Source organism: Thalassophryne amazonica, chromosome 3 (genome assembly GCF_902500255.1).
Source record: "Thalassophryne amazonica chromosome 3, fThaAma1.1, whole genome shotgun sequence".
Classification (NCBI taxonomy): Eukaryota; Metazoa; Chordata; class Actinopteri; order Batrachoidiformes; family Batrachoididae; genus Thalassophryne; species Thalassophryne amazonica.
Window position 1 is genome coordinate 80,505,222 of NC_047105.1, and position 17,514 is coordinate 80,522,735.

Consider the following 17,514-nt stretch of genomic DNA (forward strand, 5'->3'; position numbering starts at 1 on the left):
TCAGAGGAACATCAGAACTGCTAATTAACAGTCATTTTCTTAAGAAAATCCTTACAATTTTTTTTAATCTCAGGATTAATTTGTGATTACTGTACATTTTGAAGTTGAAAAAGTTTCTGACAGAAAATTTGCAATTAATATCATTTAAAGTAAAAAAAAAAAAAAAAAAGATTCTTTAGAAAATTTTGATGTTCATCTGTAAATTAAAACCATAATGTATCTGTGGTTGTTTCAGATGAGATCATTTCTTGATTAACATGATAATGTACCTTGGACATTTATTTTTAGACAAATAAAACAGCATGAAAAGTAATGTGTACATTTTTAAGTCTGGGAGAGTCCTTCATTTATAATTGCATTTCAACCAGGAAAAAAGATACCGTTAGTCCATAGGCCAAGCAGGTTTTCGATACCACTTAAGGTGATGAAACAACACTTAGAATCTAGCCTCAGTGTACCATGGTCTACATAAAAAAGTATTGCAGCCACCCCAGGGTGGCAGTTGCAGCCAGGTAGGGGTCAATTGATAATTACAATTGTAAAAATGCTCCAGTCATGTTGAAAACTATACCACATTATTTATCTGATCATAACGATTCTAAAAAGGTATAGTTTGGACTATCTAAGAGTGAATGTTTTGGAGTTATGGGGTAAAAACAGCAAAAATGGTGGCAAAGGTCAGTTTCAGTTTGTACAGGGGTCAAAAATTAAAGTTGCTCCAGTTTCAATGAAAAATTATGTAAATTATTGTTTGGGTTAATAAGGTTCTAAAAAGGAATAGTTTGCACCATCTGTCATGCTTAGTTATGTTACAGAGTAACATACGTCACAGAATCCAATGGACATCGTTTATTTCAACCAATAATCACCTTAAGTGGTACCAATTAGATCAAAATTGATGGCTGGTTCATGGACTATGTAAATAAATGTATTTATTATAAAAAAAACAATAGGTGCAACAATGACTGCAGTGTGTCTGTTAAAGATTAATGTATGTTTTCTATGGTCATATTTCATTCTAGTGATTGTGAATGCTTTGAAATTATGCACAATAAGGGTGAGGCTTCTACTAGTGCAAGTGTCTTATTGACTGAACTTTGACTTCCTGGACATGCTTAATGGTTCATTAATTTAATGTTAAAATATAAAAGAGAACAGCATTTTCAAATAGTAAAATAGTTGCTCTTTAAAGAACCTTTGTCTTATTTAGAAGCGTAGCAGCATGTGTTGGTTTTCAGAGATGACAGGTGAGCGGGACCCTCAGGACATTTAACCAGAAGAAGGACTCCTCTGCAGCTTCTCCCTCTTGAAGGAGTTTTTGGACACACTTTCCTCACATTTTGAAAAGCAGAGATATTCTTTTCTTCCATCTAGACTGGAGGTTTTAGCGTTCAGCTCCTTCACTGGAATTTGAAATACATCTGTATTTACTATATTTACAAGGTTCTCTGCACAGTACATGTTGAAATGTTCCTGATGGGGGACAGGTGAAGAAAAATATTTAAACATGAATAAACATGAAACAGCGCTGTGCTATTTTCTTTAAGGTCTGATTACTAGATAGTTAAAAACATTTAAATAAAAAAAAAATCTAAGTAATTTAAAGTTGAGACTGTTCTTGTAGTCAGAAGAGTAACAATTGAAAAACTAGTGTGTAGACTTATTTGTTAAAAACAAAAATAGGTCAAACAGTTAAATAAAAAACAGCTTGACTGAGTGATTGATGCTAAAGGCTAAGCTAGCATTAGCTGTTGCTCAAACTGGGTGGATGTGTGTATCCAAAAGCGAAGAATTTTGGACCAAGTGTGTGCTCAAGCACACCGGCTCTTTCAGCTCCACCCGGCCTCACTGACAAACAGTCGCTGAAAAAAGCTCCTCCCAGCAGGGTGATGTCCGTCACTCGTTCTGGTTTTTGCTGCTATTCTTGAGGTTATGACTCGCAGACTGAGTCGCTTTTTATTTAATACTTTTTTCAGGAACACAAGTCTTCACAAACATAGCAACGGTGAGACTTGTTGAGCCTCCAGAACACAGAGTGATGTAGAAAAATCCACCCCTATGCTCCCTCTGCATATGCAGATGCAGCAACGTGAGTGCCACGTGCGCGATCTGAAAGGCTCATTATGTACCAGTAAAGTGATTTTGGTATTTTGAATCTGAATTACAAGTCACTGACTTTTAGCGCCTGTTTGGTTTTGCTGTGTAAAACTCGACCGTTTTTCTTTGGTGGTCAATTCAGAAGCATGCAGCTGCGCTGCTGGAGAGACCCTGATTAGTTTGTCGTCATCACTATTACTCAACAGACTGAGTGTTGACCTTTGACTTAGCTGAGAGTGACCTCACGGTTCAATGTGTTTACTAACCTCTGACTCTTCATACTATATACCCTCTTTAACGGCACTGATTCCTCTATGTGCACATGTCCCTCTGTCATCGACGCTTCTACACTGGTTTGGGAAATGGAAAGATAAAGGGCCCTTCAACATCTGGATCAAAGGCAGACGGTTTTAAAGCACAGTGTAAGTGCATATGGGCCATGTCCAACTGTACTACAGCATGCAATCTGTGTAATCAAAGTGAGCCACAAGGTGCAATGTAGTTGTATTTACTCACTTATTACTTATGGCATAACATGAAATAAACCAGGGCAGCAAGGTCACTTAGTGGTTAGCACTGTTGTCTCACAGCACGAAGGACATGGGATCGCTTCCCGCCTGGGGCTTTTCTGTGTGGAGTTTGCATGTTCTCTCCATGCTTGCATGGGTTCCCTCTGGGTGCTCCAGCTTCCTCTCGTATCCAAAGACATGCAGGTTAGGTGAATTGGAAGCTTTAAACTGATCGTGCATGTGAGTGTCACTGTATTTGTTTGTCTATATGTGGCCCTGCCTGGCCTCACACCCGAGAACTGCTGGGGTAAACTCCAGCGCCGCCCCCGTGTGACCCTTAACTGGAGAAGCGGGTATAAATCTCAGACAGGTCACCGCTCTGTGGGATGTCAACAATGAGAAATGCATTGACACTTTCAGATAATGCTGCAATTTGACCACTGCACGCGGACAACAGCTTCAACATTGCAAGGTTAAACTTTTTGTATATTGTGCCTAAAACTCTTGTGAATATATTGTCTAGGTTTTTAGATGTTGCTATTGTGTTTGTTTTATGTAAACATGCAAGAATGTCAGGTTGTTTCTCCGTTATTTTCAACGGGATTTGCCCTGAGCTACAATCACTTCCTGTTCTAGTCATTCTGGTGGAAAGTGAAGTTTGCTCAAACACCTTGCTTATTGTCTTGTACAACACTGTTTGTGCTGTTTGCTCCAGAGTAATACACACACACATATATATATATATATATATATATATATATATATATATATATATATACACACACACACACATACATACATACATATATACATATACACTCAACAAAAATATAAACGCAACACTTTTGGTTTTGCTCCCATTTTGTATGAGATGAACTCAAAGATCTAAAACTTTTTCCACATACACAATATCATCATTTCCCTCAAATATTGTTCACAAACCAGTCTAAATCTGTGATAGCAAGCACTTCTCCTTTGCTGAGATAATCCATCCCACTTCACAGGTGTGCCATATCAAGATGCTGATTAGACACCATGATTAGTGCACAGGTGTGCCTTAGACTGCCCACAATAAAAGGCCACTCTGAAAGGTGCAGTTTTATCACACAGTACAATGCCACAGATGTCGCAAGATTTGAGGGAGCGTGCAATTGGCATGCTGACAGCAGGAATGTCAACCAGAGCTGTTGCTCGTGTATTGAATGTTCATTTCTCTACTATAAGCCGTCTCCAAAGGCGTTTCAGAGAATTTGGCAGTACATCCAACCAGCCTCACAACCGCAGACCACGTGTAACCACACCAGCCCAGGACCTCCACATCCAGCATGTTCACCTCTAAGATCGTCTGAGACCAGCCACTCGGACAGCTGCTGAAACAATCGGTTTGCATAACCAAAGAATTTCTGCACAAACTGTCAGAAACCGTCTCAGGGAAGCTCATCTGCATGCTCGTCGTCCTCATCGGGGTCTCGACCTGACTCCAGTTCGTCGTCGTAACCGACTTGAGTGAGCAAATGCTCACATTCGCTGCCGTTTGGAACGTTGGAGAGGTGTTCTCTTCACGGATGAATCCCGGTTCACACTGTTCAGGGCAGATGGCAGACAGCGTGTGTGGCGTCGTGTGGGTGAGCGGTTTTCTGATGTCAATGTTGTGGATCGAGTGGCCCATGGTGGCGGTGGGGTTATGGTATGGGCAGGCGTCTGTTATGGACGAAGAGCACAGGTGCATTTTATTGATGGCATTTTGAATGCACAGAGATACCGTGACGAGATCCTGAGGCCCATTGTTGTGCCATACATCCAAGAACATCACCTCATGTTGCAGCAGGATAATGCACGGCCCCATGTTGCAAGGATCTGTACACAATTCTTGGAAGCTGAAAATGTCCCAGTTCTTGCATGGCCGGCATACTCACCGGACATGTCACCCATTGAGCATGTTTGGGATGCTCTGGACCGGCGTATACGACAGCGTGTACCAGTTCCTGCCAAGATCCAGCAACTTCGCACAGCCATTGAAGAGGAGTGGACCAACATTCCACAGGCCACAACTGACAACCTGATCAACTCTATGCGAAGGAGATGTGTTGCACTGCATGAGGCAAATGGTGGTCACACCAGATACTGACTGGTATCCCCCCCAATAAAACAAAACTGCACCTTTCAGAGTGGCCTTTTATTGTGGACAGTCTAAGGCACACCTGTGCACTAATCATGGTGTCTAATCAGCATCTTGATATGGCACACCTGTGAGGTGGGATGGATTATCTCAGCAAAGGAGAAGTGCTCACTATCACAGATTTAGACTGGTTTGTGAACAATATTTGAGGGAAATGGTGATATTGTGTATGTGGAAAAAGTTTTAGATCTTTGAGTTCATCTCATACAAAATGGGAGCAAAACCAAAAGTGTTGCATTTATATTTTTGTTGAGTGTATATACACATACATACATATATACACATATACACACACACACACACACACAATATATATATATATATATATATATATATATATATATATATATATATATATATATATATATATATATATATATGATGTCTGAAATTCGGTTTGTGTTTATGAAGTTCCATGCAGGTTGAAGGTAGCAGACACAGAATATTTGGAAAATTTGATTTAGCAAATTTTCAGGGCTCTTGTGTATGTTGTCTCTTATATTATGAAAGGCATCAAAATGTACATTTTGGTAGGATAATGTCAATTTGCAATTGTCATCGATTTCTCCGTGTTTTTTTTTTTTTATTACAGCACCTCTCTGGCGCACAAGGGATTACAGGATATCTCAATAGGGCGAATGATAATCATTAAAGCAAGTTACTTTGGCATGATAAGTATTTAACATGTATTTTATCTGCATGTCTCGCTAAGCAGGCGGAACAACATAAAGTAACCCATACTCTGTGGATGCGTGTGTTTTTCATTGCCGCCATTTAAAAATATCAGGGACATATTCACATACCAGCAGCTCAGAAAACATCCACAAAAAAATATGGGCCCTGAAGTCCAGTCCACACAATGTTCATCATACATCTATCCTTCCCCGACTTCACAAAAAGGATTTTGCTCTTAGATTGCAGAATTTTGGAACATTCGGCTGCTGTAAACAATTGATTTCTTTCTATCATTTCCCATCAAAGATGGAGGTATACCATCTCCAGGTGCAGCTTGATGACGTCAGCGCATACCCTCCATTGCAAGACTAAGACGGATTAGAAGCCAGAGTACCCAGAGGGAACACACACAGACACAGGGACAACACACAGAGCCTGATTACTATGTTCCCAGATAATGAGGACTGAACTGCATGGGCAATCCCAACTTTTGCACTTTTGTATGGAGACCATTTTGTGGGTAATTTACTAAGAGCATATGTGAAATTTATGTGTAATTTATTTTGGGAAAGGGATGGTCTAGTGGTTAAGCGCTGAGCTTGAGACCAGAGGATCCTCAATTCAAATCCCAGCCTGACCGGAAAATCATTAAGAGACCATGGGCAACGTCTTTAATCCTCTAGTTGCTCCCGGTGTGTAGTAGGCGCTTTGCATGACAGCAGCCAGACATCAGGGTGAATGTGAGGCATTATTGTAAAGCACTTTGAGTGTCTGATGCAGATGGAAAAGCGCTATATGAATGCAGTCCATTTACTATTTATGTAGTAAGCAGTATGTTAATAGGAATGTTGCATGTGTTAATGGCCGTGAGCACAATATTAAATGTAATCAACCAATTAAGTTAAATTACTGGATGCAGATGCGAGGCACCTCTTTATCCAGAACTAATACACATGGAAGACAACTCTACTCAAATAGCTGTCTAATGTTGTCTGTTACATGTGCTATCATTTCTCCAGTGTTTATCTGATCCATTTTTAAAACCGATTATACTCATCGCTGTTACTAAGTACTGTGCCAGGCTGTTCCATGGATCCACTACTCTCAAGGTAAACAAGAATTTCCTCAAATCCAGATGTGACCTTCTTAAGCTCTTGCAGTGACCCCTCCGCTGTTGCCCTCTGATCATGGTAGGAGTGCATTCACTTGCAGTTTGTGCCTCGTGTTTCAGTACGCATGAACTCTGCTACATAACCGAGCGTGTTCACACACTTGCAATTAAAAAATAAGAGAGAAAAAACCACTCTCCTATTTCAGACATTTTATTCTTGTTTTAACCATGGTGTTTTCACCAACTGGTGAATAATTATGTGCATTCTGCCTGTGAAATGCACACAGCTTTGTGCACAGTTCTCTGTGCATTCCACCTGTGATCCTTAAAAGGAATACGTGGGTTCAGAAAATGAATGTTTGTTGTTACTGAAAGAATAAAGAAATTTTTTGCAGCTTTTTTAATAAAGGCATTTTAAGCATTATTTATAACATTCACTTCTATTTTAAGAACTATTCTTTATTTTTCAAACTGAGCTGTACAAATACAGGACACGTGTCAGGACCCAGTGCATAATGCTTGTCATTATCATTTAAAAGGCAGTTTTTAAGACTCAGTCAGTTTGTGACATATGACTGTCTCAGATTTGCCAGATTTTTTTTTTTTTTTTTTTTTTTGTGGAAGGTCTATGGGCAGACAGAAATTTCAAAAATTTGAAGTCCCTAAATCAAAGTTTTTTCCCTACATTCTCTAGATGGGTCAATTTCTTGAGGGCCAAAATTGACTTCTTGAAAAATTAGGTATGGAAGTTGAAATATCTCGATGTGCCAAATGACTCACCAGCTTCATTTTCATTGGTGTCAATCTGTGATAGGAGTAGTTCTGGAAAATTGCAAATGCTACTTTTTCCTAAAGTGATGCTTATTTTTGGGGCATTTCTGGACTGCACTCTCAACATCCAAAACTAGTTAATGCATGGTATGATTCCATTAGCAAGCCCAATATTATGTTGTTGTCCATTCAGCTGCTCCCGTTATGTTTGGGCTTGCCACAGCGGATATAACTAGAGCCGCACTGGTATTTGGCACAAGTTTTACGCCGGATGCCCTTCCTGGCGCAACTCCAGTGTAACCTGGAGAAATGCACACAGCCGCTGGTGTTCCAAAGAGGTCTCCCACTCCAAGTACTAACCAGGTCCCACACTGCTTAGCTTCTGAAATCTGATGGGATCAGGCTAACACAGAACAGATCATCTGCAGCAAGCAAGCCCAATATTATGCCACTTGAAATTAATATGGGATAATGAAGGTGCAAGAGTACAGGTGGCACTCAAGTCAGTAAAAATGTCAAATTCTGTGTTTATGGGGGTTGCATATCTTTGGGGTGCTGGAGCCTATCCCAGCAGGCTGCTGACCCCTAGACTGCAGACCCCCCTGCCCAACCCACCCCCACCCATGTTTGAAGTAATCTGGTATAGGAAATGAATGAATGAACACACAGATTCATCTAAAATCACCACTGGTAGTACTATGTTTACACTGATTGTACAGATGTATAGGTACATATATCCTGGCTCTACATTCACTCACATATATAATAAATGTACACCATGTAAATAAAGATGCAAAGGAGGCATAATTGTCTTCATCTTTTCTGTGTTGACACTATGGTGCCCTTCGAAGCAAAGTAGTCATTAAATAAGCACACTATTACCATTGGCAGTTTATACATAGCAGCATGCCTCTGGGCTGAGGTGTTGTCACTGATACTGGCCTGACTATTGCTTATAAAAGGCAAGGGGGCAGCACTCAGTAAGTGTAATACAGATTACAAAGCCGCCTGATGCATTTACAAAACAGAACACGGGTGAAATATTTAGATATTAAAATATAACTCTTCATTTCTAAGTAGAAACATGTTTTGGATGGCTATTTTCTTTTATTTCAAATACAGTGCAAATGTTTTAGGAACTGGAAAAAATTTTTATGCACATGTAGTATTTAGTATTTTCTTCCTCATTTTTCCTTAGTGACAGTCAACAAATGTCCAACAATAATAAATAAATAAATCTTTGTAGGAGTAGTGCCTGGTACATGAAAACACAAATGCTCTCAGTTGCCATAAGCAGTGAGGCATCACAAGCAATGGGTGAGGGCGGGTATACGTCACACCTGGCGAATCTGAAGGCAAGAATTCATCTGATGTTAAATCCCTTATCTCACCATCAATAGCTGATTGTACCATTCAGAATCCTTTCTCAGAGAGAGAAACCAAAACAAACACGCTCAGACTGTATGCTGTTATGAAAGACCCGGATGTAGTCAAATTCCAGTCTGCCTGACCCCGGACATAACAGGAGGCTCACTGGTCCAGCATCCATCAGAACCCACAATCTCACACCTTTAATATGCAGTATAGGGAAATAGGAGAGAAGCTTGATCTTGCAGAAGCATCCTCAGCTAAAATTATTGCTCGCAAGAATTTTAGCTGAGGAAAGCTTCTGCGATTAGAAGCGAAACGTCCTTGCGTCAAGCAACCCAGTCCAGTCGAAGATTCAAGGTTCTCTACTATGGAAACCTCCTGGACAACTAGGAGCCTTCACAGAAAGTATAGGGAAATCTTGTGGGCCCACTCACTCATTGGCTGACTTCATTCTTGCTCTACTAATCCGAGGAGAAATCATTTTAAAACTTTACTAAATACAAGTATATGGAAGTAAATCTGTCATCAGAGTTTGAAGTTGAATTTCTAAGGATGAATTTGTTTTGCATCGAAAACCTCAAAAACTTTAACCTTAAAAAAAAAAAAAAAATCAACCTCAAAAATTAAATACAGAAAATTCAACCTCAAAAAATAAAAAGCAGGGAGAAGCAATCGATCGACCCGTTTCAATCATCCAATGTTCAGCAATGTGTCAAATCGTTGTCTTCTTTTGATTTGGTCTTGGTGTCACATGACCAATGGAGCAAAATATGATTGGCTGAATGTTGGATGATTGAGACAGGGATCAATTGCTTCTCCCTGCTTTTGTATTTTTTGAGGTTAAATTTTTTTTAGGTTGCATTTTTTTTTTTTTTTTTACATTGAATTGTTAACGATTTTTTTTTTACGTTTAATTTTTTTTTAAGTTTTTGAAGCTGAATATTTTGATGCTAAACAAACCTTAGAAATTCAACTTCAAACTCTGTTTTTGCTAAAAAAAAAAATTCAAATTCCAAACTCTGATGGCCCAGATTTATTCCATATAAGTACAAACTGATTTTTTTCTTTGCCAATTAGGGACAACTTCCCAAAACAAACCATGTCTTTTTAAAGAAAAGTGATGCACACTTATGAATGAATAAACTAACTGGCATCATTATCTTAAGACTTATTTATTTATAAATACTGCGCGCTCCATTACGTATGTCCACCTGGCACCAGTAACAACAACCTTTAAGACGTATTTGCTCTTCAAAGAACAAAAATAAATAAAAATACCTCAGCAAGACAATTCTGGACTCCGTGTGGACACGCCTCCTGTACAATACAGAAACGTAATTTCTGCCTTTACTGTAACCAGGAACTATTAAAGTCTCGTTGACTCCAAAATGAGCAACAATTCAAAGATGTTGCTGCGTGTTTTGTTTTGGGTTTTTTTTTTTTTTTTTTTTGGTTTTAAGTGGAATGACATGTCGCTTACCCGCTGTGAAGGTCACGCAGAACACTCCGCTTCACCAAAAGTCCGCGTCCAGCTGTCGCGCGCGCTGACAAGCTCAAACGTAGCGGACGCTGTCAGATCAAAAGGTCATCTAAAACGGAAAACTTTTGACTTTCTTCATGTTATCGTTGAGTAAAAGTGCACATAAACGCTCCTGGCACCCCTCCACCGGCAAATTTGTTTTCGTTTTGAACGTCGAGATGTCACAACTTCTGAGCGTCTGCGGTCACCTGCGCTTGCCAATGGAAAAAAATTGCACAGGGTTTCTGGGAAATGTAGTTTTCTTCCACTAAGACAGAGGCCGATCGACAGAGGGTTTTCATTTATATTTGGAGAGATAAACTGAAGAATTTGGGTTTCACCTCACAAGTACTGTTTATGGTCAACGAAGTTACTTTTAAAATAATATATATATATATATATATATATATACATATATACACACACACACACACACACACACAAGTATATATCTGCGGACACAAGTTTACATACAGTCTGGTTAAATTTTTTTCATACTCAGTTTTAACTACTGCATTTGATGTGTGTGTCAAGTCGGAATGCCTACTTTATTACCATCTAAAGTTATTGAAATAACAGTAACAAGATACAGAATATCTGGTTTTTCTTCACTGTGCCAGACTTTCAGTGGGTCACCAGTTTACATACACTTCTTTAAACTGCCAACACACACACACACACACACAACTCGACAAAATCTGTTTTTTAACTCATAAAAAATGCTTAATAACTTAAGCATAAATGTGAATGAGTCAAAACACTACTTAAATGAGGGTACCCTCAAATCATGAAGTCACTTTTCCTAAAACACAAAATTTATGGCATATTAATTAGCTTCTAGCTTACTCAGTAATCTTGGGATTTTAGCATAAAATATACTGAACAAAAGCTCATTATGTGCATAATTCCCCAAAACAAGTTTTTGTGGCATTCCAGTCAAAACAGACTTTTCATTCTTTAAAATAATAGAAGCGGGTTTTTAAAAAAAATAACTGTCTTCCATAATAAGCAAATAATAAATAAATAATAAACTAATTGTAGCCCAAAATTTTCAATGCTATCATTCAAATTTATGTTAGAAAAAAATTATTTTGTTGAGCTGGGGGGCGGGGGGTTCCACAAGGGACCCACTTCTGGCCCATGGCCTAGAATAGATTAACATTCCACTTCTGAATCAGTAAATTACATAATTCAGTCCCTGAAGAACCAATGCCTTGTTGCATTAAGAGAGGGACTCCAAAACTAAAATAATTTCCATCTTGCAACTATTATTTTAAAAAATTTTACATGGAAACAAAGTAGACATTCAGGCAATGTCCGATTTTCAAAACGCATGACTATTCAAGAACATCCAGAAACTGAGTTACATGCAAAACCTTCCGAAAAATATGAAATGGCATAATTCTGAGTTAAATGGGGAAAGGGTGGCTGCATTTCAAGTACACCTGAAGAATCTCGACGTACTGTTGCATCTAAGAGCAGGAAGATTCCAGAGGAAAATTTTGGCTCTTAAGTCACATTCCTTCTTTGGAGCCATCCTAAAAATATCCATGGTACTACAAGCAACTGTACACACTGGGACCACGGTCCCAAGCTTTTTAAGATTTGGGCTTCTTTCCTCAGTGAAATGAGTCTGCATGCATACAGACTCATATCATTGAGGGGAAAAAAGCCCAAATTAACATCCAGGAAATAAACTTTTGGTCTAAAGGTTTAAACAGAACCGCAGAGTGACATTGTCCACCTTTAACAGAGCACTTTATCACCGCAACACCCACCCAAAAAATTAAAATAAAATCTGTCGACATGATCAACTGTAAACTTTCTTCAAACTAATCATGTACATTTTCGACCCATCTGACACTCATGCAGTGGGTTCGGCGACAGATGATATTCAGCACACATTTTTTTTTGAGTCTGATCCAGAACATGTTTGCTTCCGTTGCCTCACCTAAAATGTTAAACCCATTATAAGGGAACTATTCAAACTGGGCTAATTCAGTGATTTATTGAGACAATTTATGGTGCAGGTATTTCAGGGCAGATACATAGACCAATGCACACTAATAGAATCCTCTGCCTGTTGACTTAAGAGCATGGTTGCATAAATTTCAGTAAAATTCCCCCACGCTACATGGAGAAAGTCTAGTCAGAATTTTGCCCAGGCCCGTCTGTTAGTGGCAGTCAGTGGAATTAGCCATTATTACTCCAGCAGAGGTATGAACTCAGAATGACCTTCAAGTCTTTATAATAACACACTGCAATGCTGACATGGGTGACCCTCTGCAATCTGCATTGCTATAAAAACCTGATGTATATGAATGTAGTGGACAAGTCCACTAGCACAATTACAGCAACCAAAATTCATGGATATAAAAAAACGTGTGACAAGCTGTACATTATTGGGTGACCTTTGCAGACAAGAACCTCTACATAAATGCACCATGAGTTACTATACAGTACCTGGTACAGCCACAAGAGAGAAGCAAAACACAAATACAAGTGCTCTCCATGGCAGGGGTGGTGGGCAAGTGGTTAGTGCACTTGGTTTCAGTGTGGAAGGTTCGTGGTTCAAACCTCACCCCTGTCACATCTCTCTATGTAATGTGGAGTTGTGTCAGGAAGGTCATCTGGTGTAAAACTTGTGCCATAATCAATATGGAGACCCACCTTGGATCTGCTGTGGTGACCCCTAATGAAAACAAGAGAGCAGCTGAAGGAACTTACTTTTTACAGGTGCTCTCCATCACAAGGTTAGAGGCTCTTTGAATGAGCAGTTTGAGTTTTTATTTCACTGCAATCTGCTGATCATTTGAGTTCCTCTGCCAATACCCAATCAGTGAAACAACTGCTGTTAACTACAAACCAATGTCTTTTGCCAATGCCCCCACCCCACCCCCTCCAAAACAAACAAACAAAAAAGTATAAACTCCATGTGCTCATTCATGGGGGCTTTACAATATATGTAAATCAAAACTGAATTATTTTCTTGATGGAAAGATCAGTGTCCATCCCATCAATGACAAGTGTCTCCTACCCCATAAGCACAGGGGTGGGCAACTTGTTCCATAAAGGGCCAAGAGGGTGCAGGTTTTCTTTGCAGCCACTAATTCCACCAGGTGATTTCACTGATTAATATCACTTTGAGCAGATGGAATCAGTTAATCAGTGAAATCACCGGTGGAGTCAGTGGCTGCAAAGAAAACCTGCACCCTCTTGGCCCTTTCTGGATCATGTTGCCCACTCCTGCCATAGCAGCTACATCAACACAGTGATTCACATGATTCCATTCAAATTCATGATGCAAAAACTATGACAAACATTCTGTCCTGATTAAATTGGAAGTTGAAAAGACTTGACAGATAGCACCAGGGGGATAATGTTCAAATAATCATTTGGAGATAATATAGACATTTTTGGTAAGAAAAATGTCAGTAGGTTAAAAAAGACAAAAACAAAAAACCCTTAAATCAGCAGAGTGGTCGACCTGGGAGGTGCATTTCTTTGGCTCATCTAATGTAGAATAGCGTCACTAACATTCAAATAACAGTACAGCTGCAGAAAAACACTTTAAAATGGGCAATACAACATAATCATTTAAACCCAGTCAAAATTGTTTTCAGGTCTTCAAGTGAAGTAAATCATGTCAGGATGATAAATTTTTCACCCTGTTAAACCAAAAATCTTTCACAAAGTGACTCTAAAGTACTTTGTCAGAAGTTTAACATCCAATAAATATGCATTGGCAGTATGATTGAAATGGTTTTTGTTGTTAAAAAGAAAAATCACTGCCTTATGAGTGGGCAATATATTCAGTTATCACTGAAGTCATTCATGGGAACATAACAGTCTAGTAGTTAAAGCAGAGGATCTTTGGTTCGATTCCTCGTCAGACCAGAAAAATCACTAAGGTATCTTGGGCAAGGACCTTAATCCTGAAGGTGCTCCCTGTGTACAGTTGAGCGCCTTGCACAGGAGCATGTTGACACTGGGGTGTGTGTGAGAATGGGTGAATGTGGCACACTAAAGCCCTTTGGAGCAAAGCGCTACACAATTAGTCCATTTACCATCTTACTATCGTGTATAATTTGAAATATGATGCACATTTCTCTGTGGCAAACAGAAACTAGCCAAATGAAGATATATACAGCAGGAACATGTATCACTGCACCTGAAACAATATATGGTATTGGGACAACACCTATAATGGACTATTTGGCAGTATGTTAGATCCACTGGCAACACCTAATCTTTAAGTAACACAGCAAAGAATCAAAGGAGAGGAAGAGTGTGTGATGTGTTTGATTTTGGCACTAGATAGTGAAGTGTTTCTTCGATACTTAAAGATCTTTCTCCAACCTCTAATTTTTTTTTTTTTTGATTGTTTTTACTTTCCTTAACTTTGATCCTACTGTAGTTGCTCTGTGTTTGGTTCTCTAAGAATAATCAGCTGGAATTTTTTAAAGTAACTGAATGTTCAAAGTCTCGTCTCATGACTATCTATCCACTATCATTTGTTATTGGTAAATCGGATGGCAAAACAGCAGGATTCTTTGTGAAATATTCTGCTGTAGCAAAAATCGAAGAGAAGAAAGCTCTCATGTGTAAGGTGAAGATGGGTATTGTGGATGCCACCAGTCCATGAGCCTCACACTATGTACAGGATCGAGCACCACCTGGGTCCCACCCTGATCCCCTCTCCATTTCCCACGCTGGAGTGGTGAGTCCTGGAACACCAGACGGACGCGGTGGTGACGCATGTCTGTGCTGACATTGATTGTGAACTGTGAGAAAAGCAAAGACCACAGGAAATTATGAGATCAGACCACAGTCGAAAATACTGGTAGGGTACGTAGTTTTAAGTTAGTGCAACTTTAAAGTGCTTTCAAAGATTTAATGCCATTTACTGTGAAGTGTGCATCCTTGCACTCCTTTGCAACATGCAAAAGAAAATATTTATACTTATACACTGCAAATTGTTAAACAATTTATATTTCATGCACACTCTTTTTAACAGTGTAACAAGTAGTATAGAGTTCAAATGTGATTAATACGAAAGATTTTTCATATTCCAAGTTAAAAGAAAAAAGAGCAATGATACACACTGCGGTTCATTTTTTTACAGCATAACATTCAGTCATAGTCCAAACTTTACCTTTTTGGAATCGTTAAGATCAGACAAATGATGTGGTATATTTTTCAACATGATTGGAGCATTTTTAAATTTTGACCTCTGTGTAATTCTTCACTGACCCTTACCTGGCTATAGCTACCCCCCTGGGATGGCTATCATAGATTTTTGGGGAAGCCATTGTTCACTAAGGCTGGTTTAGTTCCCTTAAGTGGTACCGATTAGGTCAAAACTGATGACTCGCTCATGGACTCATGTCCAAACAACAGTCACTTAAGCCTCATTTACACCGAGCGGTCCAGGTCAGTATGGAAGGGTTAAGCATGGCTTGCCTTTCCGCTGCCAACAGTACGCTTTCTTTGGTAGGTGGAGTATGGTAGACTGACATGCACGTCATCAAGAATGCGTTACAAGCTGTCAGACACCCCTGCCCCCTCCACATGGAAAGGGGTTTAAGCATATCTGCATAAGTGTTATATCGAAATGGTGTTTCATCCACACAGATTATTCATACTTTTTTTGGTCTTGGTGGATCATTTGTAAGATTTATTTTCATCATAAGCAGAATGCTGAAGAGATGATGGATAGCTGTGTTGAACATTGGTGTGAATGAATGGAGTGCTGGGAGGCTTTCACCTTTTAAAATAAGTAATTTTTTCTTCTTGTTGACAAGACAAAGCGCTGGCATTCTCAGGTTCAGGAATACAAAGGCACCCGGAGCAGACAAACAATTAGAGACTTCTTTAAAAATGTTGTGTTCAATCAGTAATTTCCACAACAAGGTATTTCCAGACGTCGTCTCCCAAAATGAGGGCGTCTTATTTGGATAACAGTTTTCGTCAGGCTGTCAATATGAATCCAGTTTAAACTACACAACAGGTAAGACTTTTTCTGTTTACTCAGTGTGTGAATGGTTTTAATATTTGAAACAGTATAAGTTGGAGCTGTATGAATGGTCACGTGGGACCTGTACTGAAAAGAACTATAGGGTCTGTAGATGTTATACTGCACCTCTGTATTTATCTGAACCATCCTGAATAAAGATATATTTATTATTATTGTGTCGTTTCGTAGTGTAGCTTTAGCTTTTGCTGTTGAGCCAATCAATAAACAGCAGTGGGTTAGCGCTTCCCTTTTGTTACTGGCTTATTATTGTGGTACTTCAAGAGAAGGGTTCCAAAACCACATCTAACAATGTGTCTCAAGGATGAAGGCCTGGATGGCACCAGGACCTGATATGATCCACACCTACTGGCTGAAGCAGCTAACAGCACTCCATGTGCACCTGGCAGCACAAATGGGTGGGCTATTAACAGCAGGTACTCACCCAGGCTGGCTAACATGGGACAGAACAATCCTGATCATGAAGGACCCCACAAGGGTACGACATTCTCAAACTATGGGGAAATTACCTACCTAACCACAACATGGAAATGCCTCTCAGGCATCATAGCAACCAAGCTGGCACACAGTAGGCACATGAGTCAACACATGATCACAGCTCAGACGGGCACTGGAAACAATACCAGAGGGTCAAAGCACCAGCTACTGGTTAACCAAGTAGTACAACAGGACTATAAGACCAAGCAGACCAACCTGAGCACAGGCTGGATTGACTACAAGAAACTATACGATGCCTCACATAGATATTTGAGTGCTTGCCACTATACAAGGCTAACAGTGCACTGATAACCTTGATCAAGAACTCAATGGGACTGGATGATGTCATAGGAGGCCAACACCAAGGTAATCACACAAGTCACCATCAAGTGCGGAATATACCAAGGTGATGCACTGTCCCTGCTGCTGTTCTGCATAGGCCTCAATCCCCTCAGCCAACTAATCACAAGGAGTGGATACGGCTATCGATTCAGAAGTGGAGTGACCGAGACACTGACTCACTGATTCACCTCACCAGAGTAAGAATCTACAGCAAGGATATCGGACTGGGTTATCATTCAGACTGGATAAGTGTAATCAAATGGTGGCAAAGAGAGGGAAGGTGATCCAGACTGAGGGGTTGGAGTTGCCAGAAGGCAGGACACGAACATAAAAGGACAGCTATAAGTACCTGGGAATCCCTCAAGCCAATGGGAAGTATGATGAAGATGCAAGAAGGTCAGTCATAGCGAAATACCTCCAGAGGGGAAG

At 39.7% G+C, this 17,514-nt stretch overlaps 2 protein-coding genes and 1 long non-coding RNA gene across 5 annotated transcripts in view; 1 reads left to right on the forward strand and 2 right to left on the reverse strand.

Annotated features, from left to right (window-relative positions):
- Positions 1 to 10,453, reverse strand: part of tfeb (transcription factor EB) — an 89,732-nt gene extending 79,279 nt beyond the window's left edge. The window contains exon 1 of one of the 2 annotated variants that reach the window (XM_034166930.1): positions 10,194 to 10,453. The gene's annotated coding sequence lies outside the window, so the exon portion shown is untranslated. The remainder of the gene's footprint in view (positions 1 to 10,193) is intronic. The other variant, XM_034166932.1, reaches the window with a different exon arrangement.
- The window catches only part of tmem183a (transmembrane protein 183A), a 33,458-nt gene that overhangs the window by 5,487 nt on the left and 10,457 nt on the right, over positions 1 to 17,514 (reverse strand). The window contains exon 8 of one of the 2 annotated variants that reach the window (XR_004559629.1): positions 14,730 to 15,016. Coding sequence is in view for 1 of the 2 variants with exons in the window: in XM_034166933.1 (XP_034022824.1) it covers positions 14,831 to 15,016 (186 nt within the window). In the remaining variant the exon portion in view is untranslated. Of the gene's footprint in view, positions 1 to 14,568; positions 15,017 to 17,514 lie in introns of those variants that run through there. The other variant, XM_034166933.1, reaches the window with a different exon arrangement.
- Positions 10,717 to 14,015, forward strand: LOC117507144. The gene is made up of 2 exons (XR_004559630.1): positions 10,717 to 12,734; positions 12,969 to 14,015. It is a non-coding gene; the product is annotated as an uncharacterized LOC117507144 (long non-coding RNA).